This window comes from Manis pentadactyla, chromosome 3, assembly GCF_030020395.1.
Source record: "Manis pentadactyla isolate mManPen7 chromosome 3, mManPen7.hap1, whole genome shotgun sequence".
Classification (NCBI taxonomy): Eukaryota; Metazoa; Chordata; class Mammalia; order Pholidota; family Manidae; genus Manis; species Manis pentadactyla.
The window spans coordinates 187,647,616-187,660,963 of NC_080021.1; the positions used below are offsets into that span (position 1 = coordinate 187,647,616).

At 44.1% G+C, this 13,348-nt stretch overlaps 2 protein-coding genes across 15 annotated transcripts in view; one reads left to right on the plus strand and one right to left on the minus strand.

Annotated features, from left to right (window-relative positions):
• POLR1E (RNA polymerase I subunit E) overlaps positions 1-13,348 on the plus strand; it is a 61,679-nt gene that overhangs the window by 8,857 nt on the left and 39,474 nt on the right. For 7 of the 8 annotated variants that reach the window (XR_008996558.1, XR_005025424.2, XR_005025423.2 and 4 more), the window contains exons 9-12: positions 1,205-1,338; positions 2,195-2,276; positions 3,004-3,135; positions 4,253-4,414. Coding sequence is in view for 5 of the 8 variants with exons in the window: in XM_036888336.2 (XP_036744231.1) it covers positions 1,205-1,338; positions 2,195-2,276; positions 3,004-3,135; positions 4,253-4,412 (508 nt within the window). In the remaining 3 variants the exon portion in view is untranslated. Of the gene's footprint in view, positions 1-1,204; positions 1,339-2,194; positions 2,277-3,003; positions 3,136-4,252; positions 8,782-13,348 lie in introns of those variants that run through there. The other variant, XM_036888331.2, reaches the window with a different exon arrangement.
• Positions 10,436-13,348, minus strand: part of FBXO10 (F-box protein 10) — a 46,160-nt gene continuing 43,247 nt past the window's right edge. For all 7 annotated transcript variants that reach the window (XM_036888330.2, XM_036888327.2, XM_036888324.2 and 4 more), the window contains 2 exons: positions 13,077-13,258; positions 10,436-10,935 (listed from right to left, as the gene is read on the minus strand). In XM_036888330.2, the coding sequence (XP_036744225.2) occupies positions 10,761-10,935; positions 13,077-13,258 (357 nt within the window). In that variant the 3' untranslated portion in view covers positions 10,436-10,760. The remainder of the gene's footprint in view (positions 10,936-13,076; positions 13,259-13,348) is intronic.

Sequence of the window (13,348 nt, forward strand, 5' to 3'; positions counted from 1 at the left end):
CTTGAGAAAATAAAAAGTTGTCAACACTAGGTTGGTTCCCCTGACTTAAAAAAAAGGCTTTTCTTTTTCTCTCTCTTTCCAAGATCCATTTCCACAAAAGAGCTCATGACTAGTTCTTGCTTGTCTTAATGTGGTTGTGGTTCAGAGACAGGTACAGAGATTGGCTCTGGGCTGGGAGCCTGGAGAACAGGTCCGTGACTCTGCCAGATGTGCTGGGTAGGCCTTCCTTCTCCACGCTGCCAGTTTCCTATCTGCAAAATGATGCCGCTGTGAGATAATCTTGAATTTTTTTATCTGTGAGTCCAAGATCCTCATAGTGGTAGAATAGTACATAAAAATAATAGCTAACAATTGACTCCCCTATACAGAATTTTATTGTTGTTAACAACCATTTGATCAATAAATATGAGAGATGCCCTCTCAAAAAAAAAAAAAAGTACACACTTCCAATTGTAAAATAAATAAGTAACCGGGATGTAATGAATAGCATAAGGAATATAGTCAAAATATTGTAACAACTTTGTATGGTGATAGCTGGTAGCTAGAATTATCATGTATATAAATGTTGAATCACTGTGTTGTACACCTGAAACTAATGTAATACTGTATGTCAACTACCCTTCAATAAAAAATAATTATCTACAAAAAAAAAAAATAATAGCTAACATTGATTGAACCCTTATATGTGCCAAGCACTATACTTGCATTGTCTTACTTAATATGCAAAAAATCTATAGGAGAAGGATGCTATCACTGGTCTCAATTGTTAAGTGAAGATGATATACAGAAATGTACAGCATATGTACAGAAACTTGTCTAAGCCACTTCATGGCGGGGGATTCAGACTCAGGCAGGCAGTCTGACCCCATAGCCTATGCTCTAGACCACTGCATCAGGACTGGGCAACTGTGGCCCATGTGCCAGATCTGGCTTGCTGCCTGTGAGCAGAGTTTTATTGCTCTGGTTGTTCATTTATGGATTATTGATGGCTGCTTTTATACTCCAGTGGCAGGTCTGAGTAGATGCAAAAGAGACCTCATTGCCCAGAGGCCTAAAGTATCAGCCATCTAGCCCTTTCTGCCTCTGTGCTAACCCGCATTCCCCTGTTACAAGGCGCATTAGTAGGATGGCCTTCCTCAGCTGGGAGGGTGGACAGCTCCTAACAGCAGTCTGACACATGCCGCCTTTCTCTCCCTTGTTTTAGCCACTGCTCCTTTGTCATAGAAGCGTTGAAGTCTTTGCCATCAGGTAAGGAGAGCCGAGACCACCAGGCCCGATGCATATGGTTTCTGGACACCCTCATCAAATTCCGAGCACAGAAAGTGATTAAGCGGAAAAGTAAGTCCATGATAGACATTTTATTCTAGTTATTTCCAGTCCATTAATTGTCTGTTAGACCATCTCTAATAAGAGAAGAAAATACACATTTGTCTAGATCTTTTCTTTTAACTGTGTAACAGTGTGATTCCTATTTCTGACATGCTGAGGACTTAGCAGGCTTTTCTCATCTGAAAACAAGGACAGGTTGGATTATGTGATTGTTCTGAGGTGACATTCACTACTTCTGTTTTGCATTAGGCAAAGCATAATATCCAGTCAAATCAGATGAAAATTTTAAGGGATTGTTAGACAGATGTAGGGAGAAAAATTGACCTTGCTCATGAAGTCTTGTGGCCGGTTTGTGTCAACTTACTTCTGACTGGGAGAGGAAAGTGTCAGTTCCTGCTGGTGACCTGTGTCGCCTATAGCTAAGGCCATGGGTGGCTGACTGCCACAATTATATCCACCCAGAGTTGGAAACCCAGCAGGAGACACCTGTGGCTTTAGGTACAAGGTTTATGCAGTCTTGTTACTGTGGTCCGGAACCCAAGAGTCTATGTTTTTCAGTATTTGCTTAATTCTTAATTTCGCATTCTGATCTCCCCTCCTTTTCCTCTCTCTGGGCTTTCCCGACAATCTCTTTTGCTTTCTAACATCTTTGTGTCTTTAGACCTCATCAGAGTCTTATTTTTCTTGTCTCCGCCCCGTCACAAATGTCCCTTGCGTATGTGGTCTGCAGGCTGAAGCACACCTGCGCACATGTTCATTTAATAGTGGCTGTTCTTTTCCATGGGCCCCTGCTTCTCCCAGCTCCTGAATAAGTTGTGGTCAGAGGGTTTTGGAAGAAAACGATCAACTCTGCTTTGTATTGTAGGTGCCCTGGGGCCTGGAATCCCACATGTCATCAACATGAAACTGCTGAAGCATTTTACTTGCTTGGCCTACAACAATGGAAGGTCAGAGGGGTGACTTCTGGGGCTTCTGCCTGCAAAGGAGAGAGCAGGTTGGGGAGGGTGGTGAGAGAGGGGAGAAGGGGCTTGGATTGAATTTCATGTCCACAGAGACATTGTGCAGAAGAGAGCACTGCCATTGGAGGGGTTCTGGGATCAAGAAAGTTTAGGAAACACTATGTGTTCCATACTCTATCCCCCTTGGAGAAGTTGATGTTAAAGGCTCTGGGAAGCCCCTGTCACAAAGGCTTATTCTGCTTCATACACTTCTTCTGAGGAATGCTTGCTGATGTCCACACCAGTTCTGTGGAAAGGCAGGGTTTCAGAAAAAGGGCAGCTCAGTGTGATGACTTTGGGGAAAGAATCCCAAGCAAAGCACCTGGGATTCCTTCCTGTCATTAGCTTGGAATGTATTTTCTGCTCTGAGTGTCCTTGAAGAATGGTCAGCAACTGAGTTTGGGATGGGTGTTTTCCTGGCAGTCCTGCCGAGCAGGAAAGGACAGGCCAATGCGAGGGTCAAATGGTGCTCAGGGGAAGTGCAGGGGCAGTTTTCCATCCCCCTGAGGGAGTACTGGGATTGGCTTACTGTCGCACTGTGTGTGAAGGCTTGGGCACCTTGACAGGACAAGGAAAGACATTGAGTGCCTATGGGAAGAGGCTTGGATGTCTTTATTCTGCTTTTGGAGAAATCATCTTAGAGTTTAATGTGTCCCTTTACTGCCACTGATTGCAGTTTACGGAACTTAATTTCGGATTCTATGAAGGCGAAGATTGCTGCGTATGTGATAATACTTGCCTTGCACATAAACGACTTCCAGATCGACCTGACGATGTTACAGAGGGACCTGAAACTCAGTGAGAAAAGGTGAGCATAGCAGAACAAAAAGCTCCCTAGAGGGTGCTGTGATGTATTTCTAGTACTAGTGGAAAATTTGAGGCACCACCATCAAGGGAACTGGGGTTGTTCCAGAAAGACTTGGGACCAGAGGATAGTTGTTAGTGAGTGAATGGCTGAGCAGCAGACATTATGGAGCGGCTTGTTTATGCTAAGCACAGTATTAAATCTCACAGCATCTCAGTGATTTCCCTAAAACTCATTAAAGAATATTTAGTTCAGAGAAGTCAGTGATGATCCAAGCTCACACAAGCAAGGAGAAGAGTTAGGCATCAAACCTGCACCTTCCCACAGTATTCTGACCCGGTGTAACTGAGCAACCTGTAGTCTCCAAATTGCTGTTGCTGGGAAGAGGGATTCTGTGTGGTTCTCAGGGATGAAAGCAGTAAGAGAACACAATTTCAGCTTAGCAAAAATATACTTTCTCAGAGTCACATGGAGGGGACTGTCAGTGGAGGTGTTCAAGGCAAGGTGGGGCTACTGTTTGGCAGGGCGGTCTCATCTGGGCTTCTCTGACCAGATTGGGAGAGTTGGCAGGGATGACCTTTAAGGCTCTCTAGCCTTGCTCAGAGGGACTTAGACTAGTAGGGGCAGAACCTCTCAGGATCCAGGACTGGGGGGTGTGTTGGCTCTTGTTGGTGATTCAAGGGCATCTGACACCCAAGGACCTGATGTGTTACAAGAAAGCCTGTGAAAAACACCCTTGTGTGGACTCATGTAGCGGTTCATGAGGCTGTCCACGGATGGCAGTCTCAAAGGCAGTGAGGTTGCAAAAAGAGAGAAACAGATACATGTAGCCTGTAAAATTCTAGCAAGTGCTTGCTCCTGTTTACAGGAAGTAAAGTTTAGGTAACCTGGTTTTCCATTACCTTTATGAATATTTCTTAATAGCAATATGTAAAGATGACATTATCTTCCTAATGACTCTGGTGGGGATCTGGTCTGCCTCTCTGCTGAGGGATTTGCTCCTGGTGGCTGCTTTGGGGACTCCGTCTTCATGGCCTGGACTACGAATGTGCTGGTTCCTCCTGCCAAGCCTCCCTGAGCAGTCACACTGAGACTGTTGTTTTGTGTACTTGTTCCTTAGGATGATTGAGATAGCAAAAGCCATGAGGCTGAAGATCTCTAAAAGAAAGGTGTCTCTAGCAGCCGCCGGGGAGGAGGATCACAAATTGGGCACTCTGTCCATCCCACTGCCTCCAGCCCAGACCTCGGACCGTCCATCAAAGAGGAAGAAAATCACCTAGAGGTGCGCTTTCCAGACAGCTCATTTTGACCACATCATAGCCACTGCTTCTATTCATTTCCATTTTTACTTTTAAAATGAGAGGGGTAAAAAGACTTGCTTTGGCATGGGTATGAAGCCAGAAACTGGATCTCAGTCCTGCTTGTAAGCAGAAATATGAAGTGATAGCCATATTGAACTTTATCTCTCTCCTTTGATGTTGCTGTGATTTTAAATGGAAGATGGTTCACATGTGGGATGTGGGAGGGTGGGGCCTGGGGAAGTTGGAGTCAGAAGATCTAGTCAAACACTGGGTCAAATCTAATGGACAAAGGTTAATAAGGAGAAATGTCAAGTGCCATGTTTAGGTCTGGAAGGACCAGTGGAGTACATGGAAAGAGGGAGGGTACAGTCCAGTAGGGCTGGAGGAGGAGGGTTCAGGCTTTTATCAGTAGCTGACTGGGATCACCGGCGTAATGGGGTCGCCAGAAGAGGCCAGGCTGTTTGAGGCTGCCGAAACAGGAGCCCAGTCAGAGGAAGTGATTAACCAACCCAGTTGCTTTGTCTTGCTCAAGTCCCATAGAAGGCAGGAGTCAGCTCTGAAAGACAGCAACCTCTGTCCTACTGGGGAAGCAACCAGTCTTCACTCACACCAAAGGGGGTGGTATTGCTAGGGCAGAAAGTCCAGGCTGGCAAAGAAATAACTACCCTGGTGACAATGGGTTTACCTCACTAGATGTAGGTGATGCCTTCCCAGAGACTGACTGAAAAGCAAGTTTCTGTACAGCACGGGCTTTGTGGGTCAAAAGAGGGCCCTTGTTCAATTTGAACATGTGTTGAGTGCCTAGCACTGTGCCTGACATAAAGACAGTCAGTGTCTGGTGACCGAGTCAGTGTGTGAACCACACCTTCTTTGCTTGGCAGGCCTATTCTCAGTTAATGCTTGCAGAATAAGGGAATTGCAAGGTTTTTTCCTAGCTCTAAAAAACTTTACTAATACATTCACCGAGGATACCGACATCTGACAAATTTTCTGCTGTAATGTCTCCTGAGGTTCTCTTTGAAGAGAGGGCGACTGTGGGCTGGACAGTCATATCCTTAGGAAGATTTGCGGCTTGTGGAATAATTTTAACTTACAGGTATTGATTAACAATGAAATCTGTTCCCTGGAGGGAAGTCTCTGCCTGTGGCCCTGGTCTATGGCCACTGTTAACAGTGAAGGGTCAAAGAAGCTATATTTAACACACTTGCAGGGGACCCCATCCTGGAAGTAGCTAATTAGATAAAGTTTTTTAAGGGTCTTCTTTTAAAAACTTTGGTTTGTTACAATGTCATACTTATAAAACAGTTGGAATAGTACCAGGAACCATATAATCTCCAACTGCTAATGTGTTGTCCTGTTAATTGTTGCTTATATATTTACATATTCCTGTGAAACATTTGAGAGAAGTTTCCTACCCTTTGATGGGTAAGTACTTGAGTGTGTAGGCCTTACGAGTAAGAGCTCTCTCTTCCGTAACCACAGTACATTTACCAAAAGCAGAAAATAAAACAATGATACCATGCTATCATTCAGCCCACAGTTCATACTCAATTTTGTCCATCACACCTCTGGTCTTGTTTAATTGAAAACCATTGACTTTCTCAACCTTGACTTTTCGAGTAAAGTTGATTATTTTGTAGGGTGTCCCTCAGTTTGGGTTTGTCTCTTGTTTCCTTATGATTAGATTGAGGATTTATGTGTTTTGGCAGGAGTATCACGGATACCGTGTCCCAAGTGTATCGCAGTAGAAGCACCCGGTACTGGTTTGTTCTGTTCTTGCTGCTGACTTTTATTACCTGGCTAAGGTTGTGTTCTCTTCATTTGAAGTTACTATTTTTCTTTTTGTAATTAATAGGTAAATTTGTGTAGGGATACTTTGAGGCTAAATATCCTGTACCTCATCAAACTTTCATCCATGAGCTTTACCCTCAATCGATGATTCTTGATGAATCAGTTCCCAGCATGGTTGCAAAGTGGTGATTTTTCTAACTCCGTCATTTCTTATACAATTATTACTGGCATTCTAATAAAAGAGGGAGTCTTCTTTTCTTTCCTATTAACATTTTTTAAATTTAGTTGTCATTATGGACTCAGTTTTGTTTTTGTTTTTTTGAAGTATACTTGATAATACAGAATTATATTGATTTAAGGCATGTGGCTTTCAAGAGTACAACATAGTAATGACAATTATATACATTACTAAATGTTCAAAAGTGTAGTTATCATCTCTCACCAAAGTTATTACAGTATAATTGACTATATTCTGTATGCTGTACAATTCATCTCACCTTACTTCATAATTGGAAGTCTACCTCTTTACCCCTGCCATCTGTTAGGCTCATCCCCCCACCACACTATGGCAGCCACCAGTTCACTGTCTACTTACAAGTCCACTTCTGTTCTGCTTTTTTTTGTTCATTTTTTCAGATTCCATATATAAGTGAAATCATAGGTAATTGTCTCATTTCACTTACTCTGAGTCCACCTATGTTGTTGCAAGTGACAAGATTTTGTTCTTTTTTATGGCTGATAGCCCACTGTATATATGTAACACATCTTTGTCCATTCATCTGTCTGCGGACACTTAGATTGCTTCCATATTTTGGCTTTTGTAAATAATGTGGCAGTAGACATAGGAGCACATACATCTTTTTGAATTAGTGATTTTGTTTTCTTTGGGTAAATTCCCGGAAGTAGAATTACTGGGTCATATGCTGTTTCTATTTTAGTTTTCGAGAAACTTCCATACTGTTTTCCATAATGTCCTCACTGATTTATATTTCCATGAACGTGTACCAGGGTTCCCTTTTCTCCAAATTCTTGCTTTATTTCTTGTCTTTTGGATAGTGGCCATTCTAACTAGTGTGAGGTGATATCTCATTGCAGTTTTGATTGGCATTTTCATGATAGTGATCTTGATTATCTGTATATCTTTGGGAAAATGTCTGTTCAGGTTCCCTGCCCACTTTTTAATTGGATTCTTTGTTTTTTTTGGTATTAAGTTCTTTATATATTTTAGATATTAACCCCTTGTCAGATACATCATTTGCAAATATCTTAGCCCATTCAGTAGGTTACCTTTTCATTTTGTTGATGATTTCCTTCACTATGTAGAAGCTTTTTAGTTTGATAAAGTCTCATTTGTTTATTTTTGCTTTTGTTTCCCTTGCCTAGGCAGACACAACCAGGAAAAATTTCTAACGCTGATATCCAGCAGCTTACTGCCTATGATTTCGTTTAGGAGTTTTATGGTTTTGGGTCTTTATGTCTTTAATCCATTTTGAATTTATTTTTGTGTGTGGTGTAAGGCAGTGATCCAGTTTCATTGTTTGGCATCTAGTTGTCTAGTTTTCCCCACACTTTTTATTGAAGAGACTATCCTTTCTCCATTGTATATTTGTCCTTTTATCATATATTAATATATTGGTCATGTAAGCATGAGTTTATTTCTGGGTTCTCTATTGTGTCCCATTGATCTGGTTGTCGATTTTGTGCCAGTACCATACTGTTTTGGTAACTATAGCTTTCTTTGTAGTATAGTTTAGTATCAGGAAGCATGATGACCTCCAGCTTTGTTCTTATTTGATATTGTTTTGACTCTTTGAGGTCTGATGTGGTTCCATACAAATTTTAGGATTATTTTTGCTCTAGTTCTGTGAAAAATGCCATTGGTATCTTGAGAGGAATTGCATTGAATCTGTGATTGCTTTGGGTAGTATGACTTAATATTTTTCCAATTCATGCAAGCTCTTAACATTTAATAGTGAACTTTTACCTCCTGGGCCTTAACAAAGATCACCACTCAGAGTCTCAGTTCCTTCTGTAAAAACTGGGGCAAGATCTCAGCAAATTAGTGTTTAGCATACTGTTGATGGAACACAAAATGATCTCAGTGGCACGGAGATGCGGCCAATGAAGTTATGTTAGCTGGGCTAAACTGCAGTAACACATTGCCCCCAAATGTTTGGTTTCAACACAGGTTTATTTGTGGATTGTGAATATTTTCATTTTAATAGTTTGTTCTAGTAGGTATTACAAAATCCCAGCTTTGCTTTTGTAGTAGTGACATAAACTTTTTTTTTTACCTCAGCAAAGTTAAGTGTCTTGGGTAGGATCCTGGAATGGAAAAAGGACATTAGGTAAAAACTAAGGAAAGCTGAATAAACTATGGACATTAGTTAATAACGTGTCAATATTGGCTTCATAGTTTTGACAAACATACCAGATTAATGTGATATAAGTAATAGGTAGTACAGAGTTCCCATAATGCTCGCTACCCAAATTTCCCTATGTTTGTTTCCACTTTTGCTGTAAATCTAAAAAAAATTAAAATGAAAAAAGATTCAAAGAAATATCAAGTACTAACTTTCTCCTTAGGTAAATGTGGATATGGCAAAAACTCTGATGTTGAGTGACTATAGTTGGAAAAATGTGGTCATGGATCTGAAAAACCTTTGCAGACTGTCGAGCCATCCACACCAGGGACAATGACTGTTATTCTTCACAAAGTTCTTGGGGCAGGCAGGACTACAGGATGGTCCTTAGAACCTGGGACCGTAGAGGGAACAGGGTGAATGGAGAAGCCGTCCATTCTCCAGTGGAAGCACTGGTGCCTTGGGAAGGTGGAGCGGGCCAGGCCTGCATTCAGCCACCCAGAACTCCAGCAAATACCCAGACCAAGGAAAGTCTCCCAAAAGGGCCTTTTTAAAAATATAGAACTTTATTTTGTTTGCTGAGATTTTTACAGGAAAGTCATTTCTTACCAAAAAAAAAAAAAGGCAGCATTTTGTATAGCAACTCACACTGGGGCCACCAGAGAAGTGCAAAGGACAGTGCTGGGGTTGGGAGGGGCCAGTGCTCGTGCCCACAGTCCTCAGGGAGAAGCCAGTGTTCCTGGCTCCCTCCAGCCCCTTCCCACTCCAGTCCCAGACAGCAGTGCTCAGGGCCTGGCCGAACCAGCCTGGAGGCCATCACGAGGTACGTGACAGCAACTGCAACAGGCTGGGGAAGGCCCTACCCGAAAGGCTTAGTGGGGGGACTGTGCAGGCCAAGCCCGTCTGTCAGCTGCTGCCTTCTCCTCACTCAGGATACTGATGCTACCCCAGCCCCGGCCCTACCCTCAGGGAGCTCCCAGATGGGTGAGTGGGGTGGGGGAGACCTGGAGAACTCCAAAGCAAGGCAGAAAATGCCTCATACCTGAGAGGGGAAGGAGACGGGGCAGAACACTGGCAGCTGGAGGGAAGGGAGTGCTCTGTGGAGATGGCAGTGTCTGAGCTAACCCTGGAAGACTCAGGGTAGGCAGCATGCCAGGAAGAGGAAAGGGCTTAAGCCAAGGCACGCAGTAGGAGATCATGGAGGGTCCGTAGAGGCAGGAGGTTATCCATGAGAGAGCATGGATTCAGAGAAGGGGCCCGTGACACCATCTCCACCAGCCTGGGGCCCAGGAGCGGCAGCTGGTGTGGGAGATTGTGGGACTGATGACTCCTTGTGTGGCAGGCACCAAGCTAACACCCTTCCGAGTGTGGGAGCAACTTGAGGGTAGAGTGGAGTCACATGCATCCCTGAACTGCCCAGCCTGGCACCTGAACCACTCGAAGGAACCCTTCTGCACACCCCCTCCTGTTTTCAGCATGTCCCTTGTCAGCCGTGGGGCAGTCTTTTAAGAGAGGCTCACTGTCCCCAGCCCCTTTCTTTCTTACAGGTCCAGGTCTAAGAGAACTGTGTCCTTAAGGAAATCAGACAACTCTTGCAGCCTCTTCAGGCAGTGGGGAAGTTATGAAGGTGTCCCTGAAAGGACTGTGAGGTCTATAAAAGGGGAAGATTCTGGGGCAGCTGTCTCTTCCTGCCTCACTACAGTAGAATCCTTCCCTTCCAGTAGGGGTAAATCTGCTCTATGACAAGAGTCTGGGTTTGGTGTGTAAAACAGTCCCCTTTAACTCAGAGAGAGAAAGAACCCTGAGCAAAGCTTCAGCATCAATGTGCCCACTCCTTCGTAATCTCTGTAGGAGTTAGGTGACTGGAAACTCTCCAATTTCTGTTCCTTTTTCTCCTTGTAAAACATGTCTAAGTTCTTTTCTACTGAAAGTGTGGAGCTGAATTCAGGGTTTTGGATGTATCTTGTCCTTAAAGCCCATGTTTTCGGGGTTATGGTAAGGGTACAGAGAGGGGCCTGGAGCCTTTTAGGCACTGCTACTTCCATCCCAAAGGCCTTAACCCCTTAGAGTGGCTGAACACCTGCCAGGACCTGAGCCTGGGAGCGGGGTGTGTGCTTGCTGCTCCTGCGAGTCCTCCGGCAGCCCTCCAGTTGCCCCACTCGGCACTCCATCCTTAGAGGATGGTGCAGAAGATGCTGCGGTTGCTGTGGTAACCACCTTCCACACGGGCTGTGATCCTAGTCGCCATGGCTGTCACCTTCTGCCCACCATGGGCTGCAGATGGGCCTCGGAGAGAGTTCTCAAGGTGAGGCCGTGCTGGTGGGTTCACCAGGCGCCATGTATCAGATCTGGAGGGACATAATGATAGTCAGTGAACTCGATCTAGAACATTGCTGAATGCCTTGCACCGTCTTACCTTTGGCTAAATCTGGATGGGAGTTTCGTCTCCCGATTAGTGCTGGCCTAGAAGGTGAGACATGCATAAAGCTAAGAGACAAAAGCCCTGCATTCTAGTCCCAGCTGTAACCTTTAGTTCTGCATGCAAGCGTGGCCAAGTGCCTCAGTTTCCCCATCCTTATAATGATCTGGATAAGATAAGTGGCTGGCTTCTTTTCTCTTTCATTTTCTCCTTTTCTCCCCAACTGTATGACCAGGAATGTTTACAGAGGCTTTATTCATCATCATCCCAAACTAAAAACTACCTAAATACTCTCCAGCTGATGCATAGGATAAACAGATGGTGGGATACATCCATACAGTGGACCACCACTCAGCAACAAAGAATGAATGACAGAGGGACACCATGGGTGAATTTCATGTGCATTAGGCTAAGTGACAGAAGCCAGACTCAAAACTACATATACTTTATGATTTATTTTATATGATTTTCCAGAAAATGAAAATCTATGGGACCGAAGTTGGTGGGTTTCCAGTCCTCGAGCTCTTGTGGAGATTATGAAAGGTCAAAGATTCAAACAATAGATAGTGAAGCTTGGTAAGGGCTTGTGTTATTGAGTAATGAGAAACCACCTCTTAAACACACCAAATCCTAAGTTGCTTAACCCAGGTACATAACAACGCCTAATATGTACCTTTATAATATTACAAGGAGTAGCATTGTAGATGTGTGGGTACACTCAGAGGCTGGCTACTGTGGGGTGAGTAAGAAACATGGAGGCCTGTTCAAAGAATGGCACATGTGTGAGTTTGGCAGTAGAGCACTCCTGAAAAGGAGTGATGAAAAGACAAGGCTGGGAAGGAATATTAGGACCTGGCCCAGCCGACAGGTCTGGGCTGTATCCTGTACCCTGCGGTCTCTAAAGGGTAGGAGGAAGTACACCTCAGGGAGTCCACAACATAATCTCTTGGGATGTGAGAAGAAAATAGAACTTGTATTTATTTTTTTTAATGTTATGAATATATAAACATACATATATGAGGAGGTTTCCTCAAAAAGTCTATTTCCTGAGAGTATATATAGTAAGAGTAGAGATGAGTGCTATAGCAAAAGGGGACTGACCCATCAAAGGTTTTTGACCATGGATATGACATAACCAGAACTGATTTAGGAAGATTAACCTGGCAGGATGCATAGGACCTGCAGGGGTGAGGTGGGGGATTGCTTGAGGGCAGGAAGACAGGCAGGAGGCTGCTTCACCAGGACTGGGGCATTAACAGCAACAATAGGGATATAAATTATTTTTACAACAGTATAGCAGAGCACCAGCCAATCAGAAACCATCCATCCACAACCCCCTGGAGCAGATGTACCAGTCATAGGAGCCATATTAGGGAGAGGGGTGTTGAGACCTGAGCAAGACTGGGAAGAGGAGGGGCCAGGTACCAGAGCATTTCAGAAGCAGAATCAAGAGGACCTAGTAACTGACCTTTGGTGCTAGGAGGTGGCGGCCAAGGTTTTTGCTGCCAGGACAGAGTGGATGTTGAAGTCATTGGAATGGGGAGCAGGAAAGGACAGAGGTTTGGGAAGGATAGGTATGAAGCAACTGTGGTACACTGAGGCAGAGGTACTAAAAACATGACAATAATGGCAGCAGCAAGTAACATTTTTGCAATAGAGCAGATATTCTGCTAGGTCACATGATATTATGCTACAAAGCATATTACAGTAACCGGATTTTTTTTTTTTTTGGTATCATTAATGTACAATTACATGAGCAACATGGTAACTAGACTCCCTCCATTATCAAGTCCCCACCACAGTGGCTGATACAGTAACCGGTTGATACTGATACTGATAGCTAGTAACCGGTTAGAGCTGAAATTTGAAACCATATACCCCCGACTCTTAAAGCTTGTTCCCTCCCAGGGAGTCAGGTGCAGGTCCTCCCAGGCCCACCACAAAGCCCAAACACAGGCTTTTACCTGACCAGAGCTGAAAGTTGGCAGGACTGTAGGGAGTGTGGGCAGTGGGCTTCCCCGGTGACCTCACTATGGTTCTAGATGAGTTCAGTCATCCCCAGGTACTTACTTTTTCTTGAAGACCAAGAACTTGTTGTTTTGCATGATGCATTCTCGGTTGTTGGGGACCTGCTGAAAGACTGTCTTGCTGGCCTTGCCCTGGAAGATGATGTTCTCCTGTACCAGGGCCTTGGCACGGCCCTGCACTGCAATGCCATAGGCCCGGAATGAATGGATCCGGTTCTTTATTACCTGGAAGAGGCAGCCAGAGCTTGTCACAACTCAGAGATTCCCAGAGTGATGGGGGAGCCAAGTAAGTGAACCCCCAGTTATAAAACTGAG